General features: G+C 36.9%; 1 protein-coding gene across 1 annotated transcript in view; it reads left to right on the forward strand.

Moving 5' to 3' along the window:
- Window positions 1-1,322: 1,322 nt before the first annotated feature.
- dok2 (docking protein 2) overlaps window positions 1,323-27,402 on the forward strand; it is a 29,272-nt gene continuing 3,192 nt past the window's right edge. The window contains exons 1-4 of the mRNA XM_022670473.2: window positions 1,323-1,461; window positions 4,537-4,659; window positions 5,447-5,614; window positions 15,343-15,445. Of these exons, the coding sequence (XP_022526194.2) occupies window positions 1,402-1,461; window positions 4,537-4,659; window positions 5,447-5,614; window positions 15,343-15,445 (454 nt within the window). The 5' untranslated portion in view covers window positions 1,323-1,401. The remainder of the gene's footprint in view (window positions 1,462-4,536; window positions 4,660-5,446; window positions 5,615-15,342; window positions 15,446-27,402) is intronic.

Below are 27,402 nucleotides of genomic sequence, written 5' to 3' on the forward strand. Positions count from 1 at the left end.
AAAAAAAAATTAACAGCATTTTCCTGAATAAAAAGAATCAAAGTTATAATCAGGGGTTCCTTTACAAAGATGTAGCGTTACTGTTTAGTATCACTAAGGACAGAGACTCGCAGATCAAAATGAAAATGAGTTTATTACAAAAGGGACTAGGCTTACAAGAGTAGTGAGGGACAGGCAACAGATACTGAATAGATTGGGCAAGGCCAAAGAAAGTAAATGGAGATACAAAAAGGGATTGGTAACAAATAGACAAAAACAACAGAATGCGTCGTAGAAGAGCTAGGAAAACTAGATTCAATACTCAGCAATAACAGAGGGGTATATATACTAGAAAAGACAGGTGGAGCCAATTAGTAGCATGGAGACTGGGAATGCCGTAGCATCTTGTGATCGGTGAAGTCAGGGAGATCTGACAGCCTTAGAACTGATATTTAGGGTTATTGGTAACACTTCACAATTAACGTTAAATTAAATAACAGTAATTACAAAATGCAGAATGCCTTACCTAATTATTAACAGACACTACTGTGTTTAACCATTTAACAATATTTTATTACTGTGATAAGTACTGTTAATTGAGTCCCTTATTGTAAATTAATATTTTTATTAATTTGAATATGATTATATGCTGTCCTATTGCCTACAAAAGCAGCTGTTTTTTAGTTTTTGTAATTTATGTTGTAATTAGCTAACTTTATTTCAAAATTAAAACCATAGTCATATGTTTATGACTTCACTTCCTGATATGTATGAAAAACAACTGTGTGTCTGTCCAAACTCATAAACATTGCCCAAACATCAGTTTCAAAGTTCAGTGTTTAGTTCCTCAATATAGTTCTGTGTGGATAATGAACTCCAATAAACTACATTCTACTGTTATAAAGCAGAATTAAAGCTGTTAAATCTGATGATTATGAGAGTTTAAAAAGATACTGGAGGAGCCTGTTGTATCTAAACCATATATAAAACCATTTATCACACATTTAGGGTTTGGTGTGCTCTTTCGACTGTTGAAGTGAGTGAGGCCTTCAAAGAGAAGGATGATGCAAAAAAAGTAGATGCAGGTTAGTCTTTTAGATTTTAAATTCCATCAAAATAATTAGAAATCAGCTAAAATTACATAAACTCTCCCCAAACCAATTTACTACACAAGACGAACATTTAAACCATAGTAACATCACATGTATGTCTTCAAAATACAGGAAAACAAGTACACACACACACTCTGTACGTGTGTACGCATTGCTCAGCAGAAGCGCTGGGTGATACAGGATGTAGAAATGGCGGAACTTGGAGCGGTTGCGTACGTCACACGCAAACACAAGAGGAAAGAGGTGTTATAGCAGATGAAGGAAGCTACAGGCTGGAGTTGCTTCAGAGAGAACGCAGAGAAACACAGACATGGAGGAGGACATCCGAAAACAGGGCTTGCTGTATCTGCAGCAGCAGAGGTTTGGGAAGGTAAGACCAGTTCAGATCAGTGTGAACTTTGCAGGAGAACGTTGGAGGAGGTTAGATGATCTAGATGTTCAGATGTTGCACTGTCAGGCTGGATTGATATATGACTGTCGATAATGTTAAACATGTTACAGCAGACTCAATAAACTTGGCTTGGTCTTGGCTTGGTTAAAGAAAGGGTTTTTCTTTGGGATGGAGAACTTCTTGCACACTTAAGCAAACCAAATGATTTAAGAGCTGATAGAACCATGGCAATTGAATGCATGCTTTAATTAATTAATTTGTTGACTGGTTAAATGACTCTTCATGTACTAGAAAAGTGTCTTGTAGCTGGTTTGGTCAGTTCTGTGTACTGTAGAATGTTTTCTGATTAGAGTATTCAAGACACTCTTGATAATTGAGGAGAACCTTATCTTCATTTTCTGTTCACGTCACTGTTTTTGTGCTTTTGGGAGTTATTTTATTTAAAGTGCCACATTTCATTTTTAATGCAATTATAATTATACAAAAGAAAATAAAAAAAATTATACATTTCTCACAACGGTCTTGTGAGAAATGGTTGGTATATGGTTTCTCATCTCAAGAACTTATTAAAAACTGTATAATACATTTGGTTACCTTAAATACTTTTAAATAACTTATTTATTTAACTTAAATATGTTGCACAGTTTGAGCTAAAGAGCTTTCAGTTCAGTTGTACCCATTGCATAAAGTGCTTTATAATGCTAGACTTCAATATTCACAGTTAAAGCAATGGGTAAACACTAAATCTGTCTACTCTGGACAATACTGGAGTGTTTAGTGTGCAGAAAAGTGATATGTCTGAGATGGAACACTGGAGCACCACTTATTGTGTGCTTCAATATTCCCCCAATGATTTGGCCAAACACCTTATCTGTTAATAACTGGAGTCAGTAATGGTCCACAATGAATCAAAATGATTTATTTCTCAAGTGCTAACACTGACAACTCAACAAACCCAATCATATAGAGTTAAGGACACTCAACAGAAAGCTTCTTTAGGGAACAAAAAGTGTTTTTTTTTTAATAGTTTTAAATTTGCCGTCGCTTTTGAACACAATGTTTTCAATGGGACATGCAGTGTACATGTACACGTAGTAAACGCAGTGAACGCTGCACAGACAGAGTGAAAACAGCATGGAGCAGTAGAGACAGCATTTGTTTATAGCTGTGGTAATTAGCGTTTCTAAATTTGCAGTCCTTCTCCCCAGGTAACAATGATCTGTAAGCCGTGATTTATATAATTTTTTGTTCTGTTTTTTCCAGTTAAGTAGAAATATTTTTTTTTGCAATGGTAAAAGATATCATTAAAAAGCATCAGCAGTTTAGCTTAAATAAAAGGAGTATATTTGATATCTCGGTCGGATCGAGACCGGATCACGCTCCTACCCTAAGCAAACCACCAGACCCAGATCACCTCCATTAGCTGGTCCAGTTGTCTTGATCCACACCTGCTCAATCGAACTGCCCTAACGGTTCAAATGAACCAGATCCTGTTTTAACCAGACTAAAAAGTGCTGGTTTGAAAACATCCTAAGTGAGCAGCAACATTAGTTGTGTGCTTCAAAATGTCCCCATTGATTTGGACTAAATCATGGGTTCTCAACCTAGCAAAAATAACGGTCCAAAAGAAAAAATAATATTTATTTCTCAAGTGCTAACACTAACAATTCAAGAATCATGGTCCAAAAAACTTCTCCATTTCTGATTAGCTTGGGTAGATGATTGCATCAGGTGGCAATGGCCATGTTTTCTGAAACTGATGATGTTTAATTTAAGTTAATTTGTGAGTTTCTAAGGATGTTCATTCAAAGTTAATCAAAATAACACGGATGATTTTTTACTTGTACTGTACAAACATATATACGATTTTTTACATAGTGGAACCCTCACACTGTCTGAGACATTTTTTTATTTCTGTACTCTGTTAAACAGGGTTAGACACTTAAAGGCCTTATTGTCTGTTTTTTCTGTTCTTTTTCATTTCACACCTCCACACTATTGATCATTAGTGAGGGAAGCTACAGTTCGCAGTTATTTGTGGCCTTTCAGCTCTGCTCTGTCATATGTTTTCTTTAATCTTTGCATTTTAATAATCACTGTGCTGCTCTTTATATAGAATCAAAGCATTGCAGTCCATCAGTTTCGTACTCAGTGTGAAAGACATTATGTGTTCATTGGTAAAGCATTATAGGTGTTTTTTTTTTTTTTTTTTTTTTTTTTACTCAGTGTAGAAGATCCTGTAAAATCCTGATAAGATCACATTATGAACTACTGCCTCTCTCTGAGAATGGGCCTGTGGACCACTAGAGAGTTCTTCATGGCCCACAGAATGAGAAACAACCTTAAACTAAACATAGGGCACTATCTTACACCCTAAGCAAAGCACGTTGCGAGGCGTGTTGACCTAGAAATAAGGTGTATTAAGGTAAATTTCTGGTGTATTGCTATTTTGGCAATGGAAAATGCAGGTGCGCTACTGACTGAATACAACCCAGGCAGATGCCAACAGGCGCTCCTTGTTTGTTACACACAAAAAGATAAGCTGCAGTGCACAAACCCATAGTGCATGCCTGTTGGCAGCTATGCAAACTCTACAATAAATAAACAATAAAAAAAATTATTGTGAAGAGCAGGTCAGTTTCCTCTGTTGAGAAGCTGCTGATAGACACGTTCAGGTACAGTAGCTGTGCCCCTGAAATAGCAATCTGCCAAAGTCTGAGTCCACCTGGCTCTTAAATGGAATAGAATGTGACATGTACTATACAATTGGGCTGGATATTTTCACTGATTTCCTGATTGGATTCTGATTCAGAAAGTCTTAATTTAATTAAGTTTCCAATTTTTGAATTTTATATTGATTGATTTAGGGATATATCAGTTGCAATTAGAGGTTTTGTTCGGATATGAAAAGAGATTTAAACTTCTTATCTTATCTTGTGGCTGTCTATATACAAGAATATCTCACTTACTTACTATTAAAATAGTAAGAGTTAGCCATTTTTATTGTCTTTTTTATTTAATTTCTTTACTGACTATTCTTTTCTTTTTCTGCAGAAATGGAAGAAGGTCTGGTCTATCCTCTTCCGAGAGAGCACATGCTCCATCTCACGGCTGGAGTTTTTCGATGGTGGGAGCAACACGCTGGAGAAATCCAAAGGCAAGCAGGAGAACAAAAAAGTGAGTAAATAAACAACAAGCAGGGCCTTTCACTCTTATATTTCTTTAAAGGTTCTTTGGTTAAAGCAGTATCTATATTTCCATCCATCCATCCATCCATGCAACCATCCATCCAACCAACCAACCAACCAACCAGCCGAATGCTTAAATCGTTGCCAATATTCATGGGAAAGCACAATTTGTTGGACCATGAGATCTTACCTCAGTTGATGGCTTGGGAACACTGCCTATACCTGTATACGTTGTGAGGTGTTACCTTGTGAACTGACAGTTGACTCTAGCAGAAATACAAGAGGTTTTTCTATGCATTCAAGCAGTTCTTTCGGTGTTACTAGTTTTCTATACAAATGTTGCCTATTGACTTATTAAATAATTAATGATCAGTCACAACATTCAAAAACAGACAACTGGGTCAGAGAATCTCCAAACCATCATGCAGGTCCTGTGGAGTGTCAGTATCGACGAAAAGTGCTCCAAGGAAGGCCAACCAATGAACCATAGACATTGGTCATTGGTGCCCAAGGCTCACTGATGCTCATAGAGACCCCTTACCTCACATCTACATGATACTCAAAGTATCTACTGTTAATGTATTGGTGCCATATTCAACAGGACACCTTCAGAGGTCTTGTAGAGTCCATGCCTCAATGAGTCAGGACTGTTTTGGCAGCACAACAATGGTCTAAGCATGGTATAGTGAGCAGGTGGTTTTAATATAATGACTAATGGCTTGGATTGTCTTTTTAAAGAATCAAAGAGTTAATGCATGTAAACTGTATCATTCCAGGTCATAAAGCTAAGCGACTGTATCCGCGTGTCGGACGCTAACGTTGACGGATGCCCAAAGGACTGCAAGGCCTTCCTGGTGGAGACCACAGAGAAGATCTTTGTGTTCGCTGTGGAAATGGCAGAAGTGGATGACTGGATGCAGAAACTGTGTGAAATAGCATTTCCTGTGAGTATGAGTTGGCTTCTGCTGCAGCAACATGTTTTTTGGTGTTATAAATGTCACACTGACACATGAAGGCACGTGCTTCTGAAGAGCAGAAGCTCTTCAAACTGAACGTACCAGAACCATGTGTCAATCAGAGGAACTAGCATTATCATTTTTTTTATTAGTGTACTTGTAGATCAGTACGTAAAAAGAAAAACTTGAATCAGAGTTGTTTTTTTGTTGGCTCCTGGCAATCCTGCAATATATATATATATTTATATATGTATATAATTGCATATTAGACATGCAGCCTATAAGAAATATACAGTTATAGGCTACATTGTTGGTTGCTGAGAGGTTTACTGTTCCTTTGCCTGGTGCTACTCATTTTTTAAAATACAAAATCCTTGCTTTTACTGCTTATTCTTTACTTATTATAATTAATACCACAGTTACTTCCAACCCTGCAATGTGATTGGCTGAGAGGCTTTCTATGAGTGCCATTATCAGCCAGTAATGCACTGTAATGCATTGTAATGCACTGTAAGCTCTCTATTTATTATTCCACCACATACAGGTAAACTAGCAACAATGCAGCGCTTACAAGCCAAACAGCGCAGCTACAAACAGAGCAGCAATGGAACTGTTTTAACTCTATTTAGTGTTATAACCAAACAGAGTGTATTTTCTTGTCCTCTTTAACTCTAAACCTTTTAATAAACAGTGATAATGGAACTGTGGTATAATCGCAATAATACACCTGAAGTTTGTGCTATAAATAATAAGCATTACACATGAACCTCAAGTGTATTATTGCTTAAATATATATAAAATATATAAAGAATGAACCATGTTACGTGAGCTTACTGTACTGTTGTACAACAATTTTGTATAATGTTGTCAAAACTACATTCTTTAAACCTTCAATGCTTAAAATAATTAGATAGATAGATTCTAAACTGAGACTTGAGCAATATATACATAAATATAGAAATACAAAAGCTATACAAAGTGTGGAAGTAATCATACGTACATATGAGGTAGTGCAGTAATACAAAATGAATTAAATTGAATTAAGTGTAAGAGATAGCAGGTATCAGCAGTGAGTAGTGTAGTGTCCAGAAGTGTGAATATACAGGATGAGTCCCAAGTAGTTATGATAAATAAAGATTGTTGTGTGAATAAATAAACTTAACATGTTATGACTTCTACAGAACATAAACTTAACTTCTTATGTGTTAACAACTGAGTGAAAGCAAATTATGACACAAGAGAGTCGATAATATATATATATATATTTTTTTTTTGGGTGAAAATGTTTTTAAAAGAACTGATAAGGAAAGGAAGGAGGGAAAGACAACAATGCAGGAGCCAACAGAAAAGAGGAAGTGTATTTTACAAACCCTGATTAAATACATTTTTAATGAATGCTTTTAAAGGAGCATTGTAAAAGTATATACTGTAAATATGACATAACGTAAAGATTCTAGAATGTACGCTTAGATTGGTGCTGTTAAAATTATATATATAAAAAAATAATAAAAAATATTGAATCCTGACATTTTTCACAGCATTTATGCCATAATTTCTATTTCTTTACTAAATTTGACCTGGACTCCTCAAACTCTTGAATGCAACTGTTGGTTCTTCTAGTTCCTTCAATAATGGTTACTTTTAGCACGGGTGTGGCTGCAGTTCTAAAATTAGTTACGTTGCTTTGGCTCCACAAATGAAAAATGATTAAACTGAAGCTCCACCTTAAAACGATGTCTCAGTTTAATTCTGGTGGGTGTAATGTCTGAGCCATTTAAGGTGGACTGCAGTGAGCTTTTATTTAAAGTAAAAGAGGTCAAAATAATGGAAGCAAGGCTAGCAAATGTTTCCACTGTGGTTTTTAAGAAGTGATGTGGTAAAGATGTTTTTGTGGTGTGTTTTGAGAGCTTTCTTAAGGCAAATTTTTGCTCAAGGTTACATATGAATATGGATGTGAACTGAGCCTTCTGTCCGTACTCTGCGTTTATTGGATCTGTATCTGTATCATGTTCTCTGAAAGCTTACGGATACGGAGGGAACAAAACATCCGTTTCATTGGAAAAGATAAAAAAAAGGACTTTACACCACTATTTACTGTCTGTTTTAGTCTTTTTGTAGTAAGACTCTTATCCACCCTCCATCCTAAACTCAGAAATACTCAGAAAAACCCAATTGCAGCTTGTCTTATCGCTGGAGTTTAGTATCTTCAATAGAATAAAACTCTAGTAACATGGGCTAGAGGGTTATGAGGACATCTAGCATTGAGTAGCCAATGAGCAGAAGTTCTCTATTAAAAGGATGGCTCCTCTGGTGGAGACTCTTATCCACCCTCCACCCCAAAATCTAAAATTTGCACCTGTTGCACCAACACAGATGTGCAAATGCCCAAATGCAGCTTGTCTTCTCTCTGGAATTCAGAATTGTCAATATAATAGGACTCTTGTAACATTGGCCTGAGGGTTATGAAGACCTCTAGCATTGAGGTTCCAATGAGCAGACGTTCTCTCCAAAATGGTGGCTCTACTGGTGGAGACTCTTATCTACCCTCCACCCTAAACTAACCCTAAACAAACCCCACACAGACAATGATTATACTGTACATAGAACCACACACACAAAACACAAGGCACTAACAAATTCACATGAAAAAAAAACCCCAAGAAACAAAATAGCTCCAACACAAAAAGGATGTTTGCAAAGCATGCTGGGAGCTCCCCTGTGAGTTCCTAAGTGAAACTTGTGACTCTGAACTGACCTCTGGTAGATAGGTGGCTTGTCATTCGTCCATGTCAACGTCAAGGGTGTGTATACATACAATACTGGTAAAAAGTTTAGAACGCCCAATTTTTTGCCTTTATTTTTGCCATTTGAGCTCTTCAGATCCAGTCAATGACCAGAAATGGTACAAAATCCAGTGTACAAAATTATGCAGTAAATTGCCAGGGTCTTTAAGAAAAACAAATGAACTAAAAACCAGTGTTGGGCACGTTACTTTGAAAAAGTAATTAGTTATAGTTACTAGTTACTTCTCCAAAAAAGTTACTAACTGAGTTACTCCACTATAAAAGTAACTAATTACCAGTAAAAGTAAGTATTGCGTTACTATTGCGTTACCTTACCACTTGCACCTTTGTCTGTATGCGCAAAGTAAAAAATTTAATTGGGTTAATTGGGTGGCTAAAGTAACGTGCAGTAACGGGGTGTCGGAAATGGTAACGGCGTTATAGTTACAGTCAGAGTAATTAGTTAGATTTCTCGTTACTGAAAAAAGTTTAATTCAAATGCCGCTACTCCCATCACTGCTAAAAACTGAAAATACATTTTAATATTAAAAGAGAAAATTTATATTGCTATATAAAATTGTAAGTTGTAAAAATCTATATATATACAAAAAGAATTTATTTTTTTTTGAAAAAGGGGGTGATTTTTAACAAACAAGTCATTGGCCAAGTCATAACCAAACTCTCTACTGCAGCATTTATGCGACACACAGAACTTTCACACTTTCATCATAATAACTAGAAAAATACACAAAAAAATACAGAAAACTCTGAAACTATTAAAAATAGATTTTTCTCTGTAGAAAAATTAAAGATGATGCAAAAGAGTGATGAGTACTGTTTCCTACACACCTTCAAAAGACTCTTATAGAAGCGCTTTTAGCTCAGCTTAACATTGGATAAAATTGTCTGAGCCATACAGCACTGGTACTAAACAGCTAAAAAAAATAAGGCTGTTCTAACAGTTCAAAAACTTTTTTCGGTAGTGTATGTTTGGCAACTGGTTGCATTGTTCAAAACTGCTATTCAGTCTTTTGTGTGATTTTATAAAAATATTTTCAGTGTTGCATCAGATGCTTGATAATATTTAATATCAAACATACGCACATCATTTCCACATTGATAAAATACAGTAAACAGACACATACTGGTGCAAAAATAGAAAACAGACACATACAACTACATACTGTAGGTTTTACCAAATGACCTTCCTGCCGTGAACGTCCAGACTGTGAACTTTCCAGCTGTTGGAGTCTTTTAATGACTTTATTCAGGTCATTCACATCACCCTCCTTTTATTGCACAACCTCCTCTGTGATGCTTTAGTACACAGACACACAGAAATAGACCACCACACCTATTTCTGCATGATCAGTAATGCGTAGCTTGTGGGGTGTGCTGCTGTGTGCAGATCTGGGCCAGAAGTAGTTATAGAGTTTTCAATGGTCTAACAAACAAAACAGGAATGGCAGACTGTTTGAATATTACATGTTCTGTGGTAGAACATACTGTATCTGCTACCTCACACGCATGTGTTAAACTTCACACGTTTGGCCTACAAACCTTTCCGTCCTGAATATTTCTGGATTCTTTGAATTTTGATATCATTAACAGGTCGAAAAATAAACAAAATTCACAACAACTCAAAAAAACTAACTTTCATGCCTACAAGATATCATACAGTATAATAGTATAATTAAATTTTCATTAAAAAATTTAATTCAGGTTTGGAACATTTATTAAGCTTAGCCTGGAGTTCCTAACATGGACACAATTTTAGGTAAAGTGTGACTTTCGCGATCTTCTGTTGTTTTCAGTGGTCTTTTGTGGTCATCTGTGGTCTTCAGTGGCCTTTGGTGGTCTTCTGTTGTCCTCAGTGGTCTGGCTGACCCACATGGCAATGCCAGCTAAGCTCAGCTTAACATTGGAGTAACATTTACATTGGATAAGATTGCCTGGCCATACAGCACTGGTACTAGGTACAGCTTTAGTGGTCTTCAGTGGTCTTCTGATATTGTCATTGGTCTTCAGTGGCCTTCTGTGGTCATTTTTTGGTCCTGTGTCGTCTTTAGTGATCTTCTGTGGTCCTCACTGGTCTTCAGTGGTCAGCGGACCTGAGGTCACAGGTTAAATTTGTGTTTGGGGCTGGTTTAGGGTTATGTTTACAGTAGAGACGGGAGGTTTTAATCCACCCATATAGTTTGTCCTTATTTTAATGCAGTATCACTGCATTTTATTTTTCACTGGATCTAATTAAGAGTTAATTACTAATTAATCTTCAATTATAGTTTATTTTATAGATTCAAAGTTCATTTTACTACATCTTAGAGGAGTTCATGGCTGCTGATTGTTAAATCCAGTGGTTGATTGTTGCTGCTTGGAGGAATCCAGTGTTGCTGATTGTTATTAGCTAAAGGAAGCCATGGCTGCTGATTGTTGGATTCAATGTCTGATTGATGCTGCTTGGAGGAATCCAGGGATACTGATTGTTAATGCTTAGAGGAACCAATGGCTGCTGATTGTTGGATCCAGTGGTTGATTTTTGCTGCTTGGAGGAATCCAGTGTTGCTGATTGTTATTAGCTAAAGGAACCCATGGCTGCTGATTGTTGGATTCAATGGCTGATTGATGCTGCTTGGAGGAATCCAGGGATGCTGATCATTAATGCTTAGAGGAACCCATGGCTGCTGATTGTTGGATCCAATGGTTGATTGTTGCAGCTTGGAGGAATCCAGTGTTGCTGATAGTTATTAGCTAAAGGAACCCATGGCTGCTGACTGTTGGATCCAGTGGTTGACTGTTGCTGCTTGGATTAGTCCAGGACTACTGATTGTTAATGCTTAGAGTAACCCATGGCTGCTGATTGTTTGGATTCAATGGCTGATTGTTGCTGACCAATTTTATTTCTACAAAACAAAACAAAACAAAAACAACAAAAGTAGGATTATTCTGTCTTCATAACCTTTGAATCTTCTATTAACTTTACTATTCTAATCAACAGACATTTTTATCACATTTATAAAATAAAGTAGTGATAATTATTTTAGTCTGGCCTGTAGTTCGGAGTGCACGAAGAGCATGTTTGAAATGAACACGTAACAGAAGAACATGTAGAGCATCTGCTGTGTAAAGGATGGGTGCGAAAGCAACACTTCTTAAATTGTTTAAAGATAGAATAGATGTGCTAAAACCACACAGAGAAATATTTAATCGAGATGCCATGCTATGTTTGGTTAAAGCACAATGCTTAAGAATTCATTAAAGAATCTCTTATTTCATATTACAGTTATATTTACTTAGCTACAATAATTTATCATTCACCATGCAGCTTGAATATTTCTTCATGTTTTGTAGTAGTTTTTTTTTCTTCTTTTTTTTGTATATTTGTAATTGGGGATAGGTCTGATGATAGAGTTTGCCCTACTACAGTGTCTGTTTCTTCAACGCAAGATGGCAGCAGTATGTGGACAAGCATTGTACTGCTGGAATATTTAACTGGAGTCTTCTTTTAAAAAAGTTAGAGCCAGAAAAAAATAGGAACTCATTAACATAACATTGGCCTGTAATGAAGAACCTAGGTGACCTTGCATTTTACAAAACTGTGAGCACCATGACACCAGGCTTTCTGGACATAGGCTCCACTGGCTACCGGTTGCTGCTCACATTAAATTCAAAGCCCTTACAATTGCGTACAAGATTATAACTGAGCAGGTTCCCTCCTACATGCACTTACCCCTAAAGGTATATGACTATGTTTACATTACAAGCCACAATTAAAAAATCTAATTGTTTGCTCAGATTGGATTTGGCTTGATTAATAAGGGAAATGTATTCTTTAGCAGCTCATATGTGTAGCATCTTTTTCTGGAGTGGAGAGTAAATAACTGGTCTGAAGTACATGCTCAGGTCGAGGAGGTGAAAAAAAGCCAGGTGGTTTGCTTTTGCTGTTTTTGCAGCTATAGCTGCACAGCTGCACCAAGAGATGTGTGGGTACGAGAGAGAAGCACGTAGCACATGCGTAAAAGCAAAAAGTATCTTATTTAGGACCACAAATGCAAGTGGCTCAGACCTGATTAGAAAAAATCAGATTTGGAACGTTCACACAGCCATTAAAAAATCCGATTTTAGTCGCTTCAACCTGATAATGTGAACGTAGCCTGTTACCTTCCGGCTGCTGCGCTTCCTTCAGTGAACGTCACTTAGCTTTAACAAACATTCACACAAAGCAATCCAGACTGTTCTCATACAGAGTTCCCCAAAGGTGGAACAAACTACCTTCTACTACCAGATCAGGAGAATCTCTCGCTATCTTTAATAAACTCCTGAAGACAGAGCTCTTCAAAGAGCACCTACTCTCCTAACACCTCTAACACACTAACTACTTCGAACCTCATTCTCTGCTCCCCCTTCTTTCCTTTTCTATCCCAATACTTCTACTTGGCCTCCGATTAGGCCCTGTCAAAAAAAGTTTTTGCCTTGAACTACTATATCCTGTATTGCTAATGTACGTCATTATTTGTAAGTTGATTTGGATAAAAGCATCCATTAACTGAATGCTAGGTAATGTAATGTTATGTAATGGACATGTAATGCATGGCAACAAAATGTTGCTCTTGGTGTTGACCATAGAGCCTCCATACACAGATTTATTGAACCTTACCCATCTTAATACAGCAAATGCTCTGAACAGAAAAATACAGTGCATCCAACAAGCGCAAACGCGGAAAAACATGGTATCTCACAGAAAGCTACACTATGATCAGTTTCATTGTGTGGAATAGAACATGCACCAACAAACACGAAACTTAACACTAACAACACTAAACTAAACACTTATTATCACACAGTACAGTTCCTTCACTGTTTAAGCTGTAAACCCTAATTATATTATCTTTATACAGATCTTAAAACAAGAAACATGTTGAAGCACAACAAAACGTAGCACAACAAAATGAAGCGCTATTACGAGGCAGTAGTTCCTGTTTAAAGCAAGAGGTGGAGATTGAGTAACGATGTGGCGGGATTGTTTGCAGCTGGTTTCATGGTTTTAACACACACTGCTCTGTACTTCTCCGAATTCTCTTCCTCTCAGGCAGGTCATGTGAGAACATACTTACATGGAACCCATAACTTCAGCTTACTCTTCCTGATTCCTCTCCTCTCTGAAGCTACGATGACTAAGCATGAATAACGTGAATGTGCAAATTTGACAGTTTTGTATTTTACATTATTTAGAGTCAATACAGTGCAGTGATTGGGACTGTGAGGAAATCTTACTGGCATGCTGTTTATTATAGTATAATATAACTACTATTTATTAGGTTATTTTGTGCCAAATGTTTTATGCCAAAAAAAATAAAAATCAACAAAGAAAACTTTAAGAATCAAAAGAAAAAAGACAACAACAACAACAAAAAAAACCCTCAAAAGTGAAAGCAAAGACTGGCAAAATCCAAACTGTAATAAGTTTTAAATAACTGCAAAGAATAATAAAGTAAACAATTATATAATTTTTTTATATTTTTTTTATTTTTTTTTAATATAATTGTATACTTTATTTTTTAAAAGAGAATATATATATATATATATATATATATATATATATATATATATATATATATATATATATATATATAAATAAATATATATATATATTTCTCTTTTGAATTTGCAACATACACTTTTTCATTTTTATTCTTAAAATTGTAATTGTGGGATTTTAAATTACTATTTACTATTACTTTGAATTACTAAATTAATAGTTACTTAATAACTCAAAGTACATCCTGAATTATTCATTGTAGATACTGGTTAAATTAAAGTAGATAGTAAATATTTAATTGTACATTTTGAATAATTCACACTGGATCACTTAAAACACATATTAGTCTCTGAAACATCCTGGATAATAAATAATTAACTGAATAATTCACAGCAGAGACTGAATAATAAACAATCAGGTTTGATGATCTAATCAGACGCCCACAGATAAAAAAAAAGAGTGAAAGGTTAAATAAAGCTTGTATCAGGCGGTAAACAACCAGGTATCCCCCATAATAGGGAACTGTGGGCATACAAACCAGACATGGGCGAGACAGAGGCAAAACTGAAATACATAAGCAGAAGGTCAGACCCAAAATAACAGAACAAAACATGCGACCAAACCCAAAAGAGGAAAGAATGAAACTAAACAAAAATAGATAGACAGACAGACAGACCGTGTTGGACAATGAAACTGAAACACCTGTCATTGTAGTGTGGGAGGTTTCATGGCTAAATTGGAGCAGCCTGGTGGCCAATCTTCATTAATTGCACATTGCACCAGTAAGAGCAGAGTGTGAAGGTTCAATTAGCAGGGTAAGAGCACAGTTTTGCTTAAAATTTGCAATGCACACAACATTATGGGTGACTTACCAGAGTTCAAAAGAGGACAAATTGTTGATGCACGTCTTGCTGGCGCATCTGTGACCAAGACAGCAAGTCTTTGTGATGTATCAAGAGCCACAGTATCCAGGGTAATGTCAGCATACCACCAAGAAGGATGAAGCACATCCAACAGGATTAACTGTGGACGCTGTAAGAGGAAGCTGTCTGAAAGGGATGTTTGGGTTCTAATCCGGACTGTATCCAAAAAACATAAAACCATGGCTGCCCAAATCACGGCAGAATTCAATGTGCACCTCAACTCTCCTGTTTCAACCAGAATTGTCCGTCGGGACAATAAATTATTGTGGTCTAAAACCAGAAAAGCGGAGAAAGCTAAAGAAGGTGGATTGTGGGAAATGGAATATTTGAAGTCAGTGGGGGCAGAGTGAAAGCCTAAGAGCTTTGCAAATATAATATACATATATTTATATATTTAAATAACACATTATTTTATTCTAGTTTATTAATTACTGTGTGTAATGATTGTTTCCGTGTTTGCATCTGCTGCAGATGAACTGGGGTGAAAGAGGCGCATCACAGAAGAGCAGTTTGCAGGGCGACTGTGATGAGTCTGCAATGTCGGACAACTCGCTATACGGAGGCAGAGAAACTGGTAAGAACACATTTGGCTTTACTAAAATCTCAGAAACCCAAAATAGAGCTTGTGAACATATCTCTGTCAGTGGGGGCGTGGTGGTCTGGAACTGAGGTGTGTTCATTGCTATCTTGGCAAAAAAAAACACAGTTGCACCACTCTCTGAAAACAATTTATGCAGACGTTAACAGTCAGAAGTTCATTACCATCATGGCAGTGAATTGTCAAGAAACAGATGCATCCCCAACACCCATATACCCCCGCTTGTTATGCACACATGGACACGTAGCAGTGCACAAACCTATAGCGCATGTCAATTGGCAGCTATGCACACTTTTACATCATCATTAAACAGAATACAAAATAAAATAACATAATTCTCCATCAACTCCGTATATATGTGAGTTGATGGAGATATTTTTCAAAACAGAAAAAAATGAAAGAAAGTCAGAATGCAACAAATTATAGTATACTGAATTATTCATATTTGTTGCTGCATATATCATGATGGATACAAAATAATTGATATTATATACTAAATTCTTTATAACAGGTACTGATTATAGATTATAGGTCATTCATAATTTATAGTGGATACTCACTAGTAAATACTGTACAATTCACAGTGGATACAGGATAAATCAGAGTCTAAACTGAATAATTATTAATGGACAATTATTGAATAATTAAAACTATACCTTAAATAAATCATTGACACACACAGTGCACACTAAATAATTCATAGTGGATACTGAATAAATTAAACTTGAATGAATTGCTCATAATAGTAACTAAATAATAATTCATAGTGGATGCTAAACAAAACATAGTTGCTTAAAAATGACTGATAGATAACCAGTATTTTTTAATGGATACTGAATTGTCAAAGTGGCTATAAAACAATTCATAGTGGCTAAAAAACACAACACTTTATAGTAGATACTGAATAATTCATAGTGGCTATAAACACTTCATAGTGAATACTAAATAAGTCATAGTGGCTTCAAAACAATGCATAGCTGCTATAAAACACTTCATAGTGGATACTGAATAATTTGCAGTGGATACTGAATAATTCATAGTGGCTTTAAAACACTTCATAGCTGCTATAAAATGATTCATAGTGGATACTAAATAATTCACAGTGGATACTGAATAATTTACAGTCACTATAAAACACTTCATAGTGGATAATAATAAATCAGTGTATACTGAATCATTCATAGTGGCTACAAAACAATAGTGAATAATTCATAGTAGCTATATAAAAAATAATTGTGGCTGTGAAATAAATAATAGTGAATACTGAATAATTCACATTCAGTACTAAATAATTCATAGTGGCTACAAAACAAATCCCAGTGGCTATGCAATTATTAGTAGTGGATACTGAATAATTTACATTCAAATATAAGTAATTCATAGTGGCTATAAAACAACTCATAATGGATAAAAGATAACATAAAATAGAAACTAAATGAATCCTAGTTTATACTTAATAGCAGTTACTGTACATACATGCATAATGGATACTCAATTCTACAGGATATACACAGAATGTTATTAATAGTAGACAGTAAAAAAAAATCTAGATTAGTAATAATAAGAAACCGAAGTGAAGAAGTTCATGGTGCTCTGTGAACGAGCAGCACTTGTACCCTACATTAGTGTCTGTTTGCAGTCGGCCACACTTCTTCATTCCTCTGCTGCGTAGTGGAAAGTTGTGGCATATTTTTCCTGTTCTGTGGTGGAAGAAAATATCACACCAGTGTCCTTTTCTGCAGACTGGTCTCTTATCAGACACAGTGACACATCCTGCTGTCAGTGTCTGAGAAGATGCTGCTGCTGCTGCTGGCCTTCAAAATAGACATTTAGATCTTCTTACACCAATAAATACTGTTATTAACACCTAACAAGAGAAGAGGTTTATTCAGAGTTTAGCGTGCAACACAGAAACCTTCATAACCCCTTATCTACTGCTACAGCACTTTATTCAGCATGCATATTTAATAACTCTACATACTTAATATCTAAAATCTCCCTAAATACACATAATATATGCTCAGAGTTCATTACATTTATTGAATCATCAGTTTTGCAGTTTCTGCTTTAAGCCGTTATAAAGTTGTCCTGATAATAAGCCTGAGTGTTTTAGAGGAGCTTTTAGAGCAGCAGTAAGTATATTAGCTAATGCCTGCAGCTTTCTGCAGAAACATTGTTAAAACTGGTGTGTGTGTGTGTGTGTGCTGAGCATTGGGCAAGTTTCTGATTGTGATTAAACTTCATTTAGAAAAATCTTCAATGTAAAAAATACTTTGTTTCCATCTGTTTCTGGGTGCTTTTTGAAGTATGTTTGGCGTCAATATCCTGCTGGATGACCTATGACCTAGGGCACAAAACCCATATATTAGCATTTAATTTCTTTATTAGCTTTATTTCTATATTACAACTCAAAATCCTTTAGTAATCTTCAGATTTCATGATTTCCTGTGCACAGTTAAGACACCCAGTTTCTTGCAGCAAGACAACCCCAAAATATACAGTGCCTTGCAAAAGTATCCAGCCTCCTTGACCTTTTTTTTAAACCTTTTGCCACATTTCAGGCTTTAAACATAAAGATGAAATTCAATTTTTTTTGTGAAGAGTCAACAACAAGTGGGACACAATCATGAAGTGGACTGAAATTTTGGGGATATTTTAAACTTTTGCAGCAAACTCGCTCCAGAAGTTCAGTGAGGATCTCTGAATGATCCAATGTTGATCTAAATGACTGCTAATGATAAATAGAATCTACCTGTGTGTGATCAAGTCTCTGTATAAATGCTCCTGCTCTGTGATAGTCTCAGAGTTCTGTATAAAGCTCAGAGAGAATCATGAAGACCAAGGAACACACCGGGCAGGTCCGAGATACTGTTGTAGAGAAGTTTAAAGCCAGATTTGGATACAAAAAAAGATTTCCCAAGCCTTAAACATCTCAAGGAGCACTGTGCAAGCGATCATATTGAAATGGAAGGAATATCAGACCAATGCAAATCTACCAAGACCCGGCGTCCCTCTAAACTTTTAGCTGAAACAGGGAAAAGACTGATCAGAGATGCAGCAAAGAGGCCCATGATCACTCTGGATGAACTGCAGAGATCTACAGCTAAGGTGGAAGAATCTGTTGACAAGACAACTATAAGTCATGCACTCCACAAATCTGGCCTTTATAGAAAAGAGGCAAGAAGAAAGCCATTTCTTTGTAGGCCTCATTCCGTATTTGGTAAACAGTAAATGATGTGCCAGACCAAAAAGCTTAGCTTGGGTTCATCTGTCTAAAACGTGTTTCCAAAAGGATGTAGATTTACTCATACATTTTGGTAAACTGCATTCTAGCTATTTAATGTCTTTGTGTCAACAGTGGGGTCCTCCTAGATCTCCTCCCATAGCGGTGAATTTAATTCAGATGTCTAAAGACACTGACACTGATGCACCCTGAGCCTGCAGGACAGCTTGAACTTTTTTGGAACTTTTGGATTGGGGCTGCTTATCCACCATCCAGACTGTACTGTGTTGCAATCTTTCATCAAGGGAGATTAGCTACAGCGCAATGGGTTGTAAACTTATTGACTATGCTGTGCACCCCTGGCTAAAGGAACATCAGATCTTAGAAAATAGAGATTGTCCACAAATATTTGTCCACATTGTTGGTTCTTAATCCTCAGACAGTTCTATTTATCTCTTCCTTTCATCTGTTAATAACTTGCTATTCCGAAAAGGTGCCAATCATTTAGTCCAGCCCATTTTTAGATTTTTACTTAAAATTAAGTCAAATTTGCCTTTTTTGTTTAGATTTTTTTTGTGTTGCTCCAATAGACACACAGGAAGTGTAGAATTTTGGGAAAAAATAAGAAGCCACCTAAAAATGATGAGTTTCTTTCATTTTACCAAATTGAAAACCTCTAGAATAGAATCAAGAGAAAGATGGATGATCACAAGCATGATGAACTTCTTGAATTTTTGCACCAGGAATGGCATACAGTTATCCAAAAGCAGTGTGTAAGACTGGTGGAGAAGAACATGCCATTAGGCATGAAAACTATTATTAAAAACCAGGGTTATTCCACCAAATATTGATTTCTGAACTCTTAAAACTTTATGAATATGAACTTGTTTTTTGCATTATGTGAGGTCTGAAAGCTCTGCATCTTTTTTGTTATTTCAGCCATTTCTCATTTTCTGCTAATAAATGCTCTAAATTGCAGACAGGCCAACTCTTTCAGCCATGAGTGTTTAAATATATATATATATTGTGGCGTGAGGAGGCGGGGGAGTTGGTCCGCCCACGCCAACACGCTCAGTTCTGCCTGTCCCCAGCTGATCTGCGGTCCGGACTGATTAGCAGATCAGCCGGGACAGGCATATCAACTCAGCCTGAGCTCACTCGAGAGGACTGCACGAGAGACTGCACTGGAGAGCTGAGAGGGCTGAGGCTGCACAGACTCTAAAAAGAAGAAGAAACGAATAAACTCTAGAGCCCCACTGGGCCATGTTTATTTAAGTTGTTTTGGGTGTGGTGGAGGGCATTTTAAAGCCGAAATAAAGGTATGTTCTGAGTTAATTCACTCCTCGTGTCTGTGTGTCTATCTGCGCTTCCTGCTGCCGGGTCACAGTGGTCACGCCCCCATCCCCAGGGGCGCGCCACAATATATAAACATTGGTGGAAAGCATTAGAATAGAACACTGCGGTTTTCCACAACAATGTGTCATGGTGAACAGAAGGCTGATGCTACAGACAGATTAAGGTTGGTTAGACTATGGTTAGGGGTCGATTAGAGTTTGGAAAATGTGAAGATAAGTATCTTTCGCACAAACACTAATTATGTAGGTGCATATCAACACATACTTCTGTTGACTGCATCAAACATTAAATTTAGCTTCTTAATCCATCCAGCATCTATCAGCACAGGAACTGAAGAGTGTTAGACTCAGTTCTTCTCTGTTTGGATATGTTAATGTGAAATATAAATATGTGCAGCTCCAGAGTGAAAGGGTTAACACCCTACAGTCAACTGCTAATGTATACATTGTCATTTATGTATAATGTATAATTAATTTATATTAATTAAAATTGTTGAATCGACTTCAGGAGATTTCAGTCTTCACTGAAATACTTGATGAGAATTAAAAGTAGCAGATGGTTTAGGATTCTAAGGAAAGGATTAAACTAATCAAATATTATTTGAGTACAAGTCAATGAACTAAAGTACTGGTAATACTATGGCCCATAGAAAATAGCTTGGGATATATTGGACCATATTTTAGTGATCTAAAGCACATCAGTCAATTGCGGATGGTGCAGCTGGATTCAGGGCGTGTCTGTCTTTGATATAGTGAGGGTGCAAAAAAACACGCCCTGCCCGGCCAGAAACGTGCAAAAATCATGTACTAATTCTCTCTCTTATTTAACCATGGATGTGTTTTGGGCGTAGCGTGAAATAAACCAATCAGTGTGCCAGTGTGTCACTCTGACTTTGGTGCATTCGTATCTTAACAAGCCATCCGGGGTGCATGGAGTGCTGGGTGCACCTATACAGCTCTGGAAAAAAATAAGAGACCACCTAAAAATTATGAGTTTATTTGATGTTACCCAATTGAAGATGGATGATCACAAACCATCAAACCACCAAGCTGAACGGCTTGAATTTTTGCACCAGGAGTGGCATAAAGTTGTTCAAAAGCAGTGTGTAAGACTGGTGGAGGAGAACATGAAACCAAGACGCATGAAAACTGTGATTAAAAACCGTGGTTATTCCACCAAATATTGATTTCTGAACTCTTAAAACTTTATGAATATAAACTTGTTTTCTTTGCATTATTTGAGGTCGGAAAGTTCTGCATCTTTTTGTTATTTCAGCCATTTCTCATTTTCTGCAAATAAATGCTCTATGTTCATTTTACTCAAACATATACCTATAAATAGCTAAATCAGAGAAACTGATTCAGAAACTGAAGTGGTATCTCAATGTTTTCCAGAGCTGTAGTTATTGACTCTGATGATTGACTGTTGTCTAGGTTCATTTCAGTCAGTGGTGCACTTGTGTTTTCCTTCGCCAAAAAAGCAATACACCAGTTATTTATCTGAACACACCTCACTTTCAGACCACCACACCCATCAGTGTAGCTTTACTCATAAAGACTATTTTGACACTGCAGACGCAAGCCATGAAAAAAGACTGTTAACAGGGAGTAAAATAGCAATGAGCAGGGTGTACGATATGGCCCATAATGCGCTAAATGTCATGAGAGATGTGGGACCTTTTGCATAGAGTGGGTGGGGTTACTGCTGATTCATTTACAGTACCAAATGTCAAAAGTTTGGACAAACCTAATTTTCAGGGGGTTTTCATTATTACATTTTTTTCTGCGTTGTATATTAACACCAAAGCCATCCTAATTATGAAGAAAAACATGGAATTATTTAGCAAAACTGTAAAACAAACAAGAATATGTTTAATATTCTAGATTTTTCAAACTAGGCACAATGGCTTTCATCAGTTTAACAGCTGTGCTGAACTTGTCAAGAGTTAATTAGTTTATTTTCTTGCTATCTTAATGTGTTTGAGAGCATCAGTTGTGTTGTGAAGTTGTGTGTTGGGAAATTTTTGGCTCTGGTGATCAGTTACTGAATCATTTCTAAGTTGAACTTAAGCTGAGTTTACCTCTGCAATGGATTTAAGGTGGAATGAGAGAATGACAAGTGACAAGCCACCTTAACCTTCAGCTTCATTCCAACACTGGAGATGCTGTGGGGTGTGATTGCATAACACTGATCAAGTCCATACCCAGTATTTACAAATCCATCCCCGTTTGGCCGCCCTGGACAACTTTCCATTTGGTGTTTCAAGAATTCAAACTTTTCATTTCCAACCACAACTCAGCACAGAAATTCGAGCAGCCCTGCACTACTTTACAGCGTTCAAATACAACAAGTTCAATGATTCAATTATAGAAAAATGAGCTAGAAAAAAATAGATATGTAGTTTCCAGTTCCAAGAACTCATTAGACCTTCTCTGGAGGCCCAGAAGGCCCTAATGGGTCTCCTACACTCACACTCCACCAGAAGCATCAGTGTAGATCAGACCGGATCATGTTTTTCTGTATATAAAACTACTCACCAAGCAGGACAAACACTGAACCAAGACTAAACATCAGTAAACAGTGTATGGAAAGTCTACCCTCAGAGCCTGGAGGCGGCGCTTTCTTCTAAACGGTCCATTTCCAATCTGACATGTTGCATCAGAAGTTCTGAGTGCCCTGAATTTGTGTGCAGTTATTGTGGCTTTAGGTTGAAAATGTAACAGTTATGCATCGCAGTGCAGGAGGATTCTCCACAGCTTCCTGAACACCACTGTCACCTGCAGTGTGAAGACACAGAGAAGACACAGAAGAAGCGCTTCTTCTGAAGAGAGAGAGATAATGCTCTTTATTACCCCTTTGCTTAAACCCACAGATGACTGTCGTTTACTATTACTTATTTCTGACTCACAGATTCCTGTGTAAAAACAACCCAGACATCAGTGAATAAATTTAGGTCCAGATACAGACTGTAAACAACCGTGTAGTTAATGACATTCACCGTATACGTTTAAACAGTACTGGACCACTGACAGCTATTTATAGCTATACATATAAACAGTCTATAAATAAAAATAAAATACAAATAAAGCTACTGTTAAAAAAAGGTTGACTCTGAGTGTTCAACTTTGGGGAAGTGAGAGTTTATGTTAACAGAAAAGAAGAACAACAGAAAAAGAGAGAGAGAGAGAGAGAGAGACAAAGAGGGGGGGAGGAGACAAAAACAGAAAAGACTGATGCAGAAATAAAGTCAGTGAGAGTAAGAAAGCTCTAAAGAGGTAAGTAGTAAAGAGTAAAGAGAGAGACCTAAAGAGAGACATCTAAAAAGTAAGATAATTTAAGATAAAGCAGAGATAAAAATATAGTTAACAATATAAAAATATAGTTAATAATATAGTAACAAATAGAGACGTGAATAGAACTATATCAAAAGATAAGGAGAGAAATGAAAACATATAAATAAATATAAAATGCAGTCAAGGTGGTGCCTTTCTTAAACCTACATACAGTCTATAGAAAAAAAAACCCAGATTGCTCTGGGAAACTCCGCCCAGGTTGCATGTCCAATACTACCTATACTACACTCTACCTCCCTATACTCCCCTACATTACCTTTACTACCCATTTTGCAGATTGCATTGCAAGGCCTAAAATTCTGTGGGAAATTCTGAGGGAACTTGAGTCTGATACTTAAGATCTAAGGTCTAAGATACTTAGAGGCAGGACTGGCTGCCCAGAACAGTCACAGCCAGTGTTACACTGGTAGAAAGCATTACCACCCACAGTAAACAGTGCAGTGGGGGTGGTAATAATCATGACTGACCTGACAGACAAACAGACAAGCTATATTTAACACAGGAGACCCCTCATTTAAACGTGTACTTGCAGGTCAATGGGCATTATTTGGCTTCCATGGGACATACAAAAACTCATGGTATGTGGGATTAGTTTCTATCCTGTGAGTTATGGCACACCATTGTAAAGAGAGAAACAAAAAGAGAAAGAGATAAAAAGAGAAATAAAAAAAAGAGACATCTTCTCTCCCCCCCCCCCTCTGTTGTTAGTGTTAGCGCTATTCTATTTCTGTAGCACTAGCGCACTCTTTGCCGGAAGGAACTGTGTCATCCTTTGCTTTGCGGAGTAGAGGAGTAGTTGTGGTGAGTTGCAAACAGAAGCTGTAACTCTGAACTTCCTCTCAGCCAAGCTGCTTCAGAGAGGCTCCACCGCCACATATAACACAGGTAGCTCCAAACCACACCCCCTCTCCCTCTGTGTGTTCACACGGGGGATCGGGGGAGGATACGGTTATCCGCTCGTTATCTGTACTCTACAGTCTGTCTGTTATGCACCATACGGACGAAAGTTTCTTCTTATATCTAGGGTAATTAAAGGAGTTTATCCAACTTTTTTGTTTTTGTTCATGCTTATGTGCTCTAGAGAGTCATATTCTTCTGGCAATACTTTGCACGCCTGTGTCAGCAATATGTGCAACTTAAAGTAGCAGTCAATCAATCATTCAATCAATAAAATGTTATTTTCACTCAGAAACACAATGAAGATCACCCTAATTTTTAATGTACTTGAGCCAAAGTCAAGCTTTGTTAGTACTTCAAATGTAAATGTAGCTAACAAGTAATGGAAACTAATTAGTTAGTGCTGGTTAGTATTACCAAAAATGAGTATCACAGTATTTTTCAAGATTCTGACGGTTCCACGTATATCACAGTATTTTTATTGGTATTATTTATGTATATTTTTGGTATGACTGGGCTTAAATATAGGTTTGTGGCTTACTGTACTGATAGAAGTACATTTAATATTAAACACTAATGCTTTAAATTAAGGCTTTGTTTAGTATTGGGTTTACTTTGTCCTACAACATTACACAACATATAAAGAAATTAGACTCCATTAGCAGAAAAATAGCTGAAGAATGTAAACAATAGACCTTAAAAAGACATACACCAACAACTTTAACACGGCTTCCTTTACAAACCTATTTTTTTTTTAAATAGTTCCATATAGACTATAAATAGACCTAAAATACTCATTGTTTATTCAAAAGAAATATTTCTCAAATGTTCTATGGCACAAGAAAAACACAAGTTTAATATCAATTTACAATGTGTTATTATTGAAGTCGTTAAGTATTTAAGCAGCTGTTTATCAGTTTATTACAATTTCCTTGGTTCTCCAGTTAGCAAAATCAGTCAGTTCAGCGTGCATTAATATTATCCTTCAAGCTACTGTATTCATATATAAATTAAAAAGCTATAGTTACTTATATTGTAAGTGGCAGCAGCAGAAGCTCCAGGAGTTCTGTTCTCATGTTTCTCCAGGCAGAACAGCGTGAGGCTCCACTGAGCTGTGTTAGCTTGTTATGCTAGCTGGCTAGCATTAGCAATCGAGCTCTGCTATTGTGCTTTTTTGTCAGCGCTGTTCTACACAGTGCTTCGGAGCACCTCTTGCAGTATGGCGGTATGTGAAAAATCTAAATATATATATTATGAAACTTTTCTTCTTAAAATGCTAAATAAATTGCTGGTAGAATGTCTCTGCAGCTAGCTAGCTAGTTAGCAAAGCTTTTAGCACAGTAGCGATGCTGAGGGGGACTGGTGATGCTGTCAACAATGCTAAAGGCACAGTGACCATAGTGATAGTGTGGTGACGATGCTAACATTGAAGCTAGCAGCGCAGTGGTTATGCAGGGTAAGACATTAAATGTTACTGTTACTACTGTTACGGCTTAGGCTAACACAGCTAGCGGAGCATAATGCTAGGTTAGCTGTCTACAGATAACGTTCACATGAGACGGTTTATAATGTGCAAACAATAAACACACTCAAAAGGTATTCATTAGCTGATTAACTTAAAAAGTATAACTTGTCTTTGCTTGCCATGGTAGTAAGTACTAACTGTCTTGCACTGTACTGTGTAGATTCAGCCTCCTTAACTTGGCAACCTGAGTGAGCTTAGCATCTGGGGAGGGGTGAGCAGGGCAGACAACTCTCTGCTGTATTTTGAAATTGGACTGCTGTAGCTATTTCACACGCTCGCTCTCATTTCTTACTGAATGCTCCTTTTATGAACATCTCCAGACCACTGCTACATATAACAATCGTACTGTTTGAACTTGAACTTCAGCTTAAGGCCACTCTGTTCTGTCTGGCACACAACTCTTACCGCACACAGCTCTTACCACCTATGGCCTGAAGCTAGCACTTTTCCTTATGCATATTTCTTCTGTCTAGCAGTGTAATTTCCTCGTAATTGCACTCAGAAGGTTGCTGAAATCCACCAGGCTGAAAGGACTTATCGTGCACATTTCATGAGAAATAGACAGACCTGCAGGCTGGACTTAAAAAAAAGATCATGCTGTGGTTTCATCACTTAGTACAGAGATATAGGGACGTGTTTAAAATAATAGCAAGAGTGTGAGAACAAGGCCTCCAAATGGCATACTGTACTTTCTGCAGCACAGTCAAGAAAAACACACTTAAACCATACATGCAAAACAAAAAATATTGGAGACATTTAATGGATTTAAGATGATTCAAAATGATGACAAGTAAAATTACTGCACTATTTGTGGTCAATTGCATTTTTACGAATGGGGATACAATAAAAAATAAATACTGTACTGTCAGTTTTTGTGGGTGAGGCCAGTGGCACCGTTTTCACACCCCAGGTTGCCAAGTATATAACACAACAGCATGCAATCTGTGTGCTGCAGCCATGGAAATGACCGATCCGGCTATTTTCCTCCTGAACAGGTCATCACTGTGCTTCAGCAAGGTTGCTAACCTTATTTATTAAGGAAAAACAGCTTCTTAAACAACTACGTGTTTAAACAACTAAGCGTAACAAACACATTGATACCATGGAAACAACACAACATTAGCCAAATTAATAATTACGTTACTTCTGCTTACTGAAGCTCAGTGGAAAAAAATTGTTCTTGCACTTTCACATTATCACACATACACTCTAAAAAAAACTATGTGCTGCAAAATGCTCATTAACCTTTTAAACCCAAGGTTTAATATTATCCACAATAAACGACTATGAAATATTCCTAAACACATTTGTTTCACATGTTTAGTGGAGTCCCACAGGGTTTAATATTAGGGTCTTAGTTTAGTTTAGCAGTTATAAGAAAGAAGAACTGAAGTGTTTTTGAATTTTTTGGTTTTTGGTTATGGAAACCATAGTGGTTATACTTTAGCGATGCTCTTTAAATCGTTTTGTAACACCTTTATTTTTAAAGTGTAGTTATCCTCCAACCTCTCACAAGGTGGGAACCTCCTGTGGTCTCCTAGGCTGATGTAAATATGACAACTGAACACTAACCTGCCTC

This window comes from Astyanax mexicanus, chromosome 12 (genome assembly GCF_023375975.1).
Source record: "Astyanax mexicanus isolate ESR-SI-001 chromosome 12, AstMex3_surface, whole genome shotgun sequence".
In the NCBI taxonomy this organism is placed as follows: Eukaryota; Metazoa; Chordata; class Actinopteri; order Characiformes; family Acestrorhamphidae; genus Astyanax; species Astyanax mexicanus.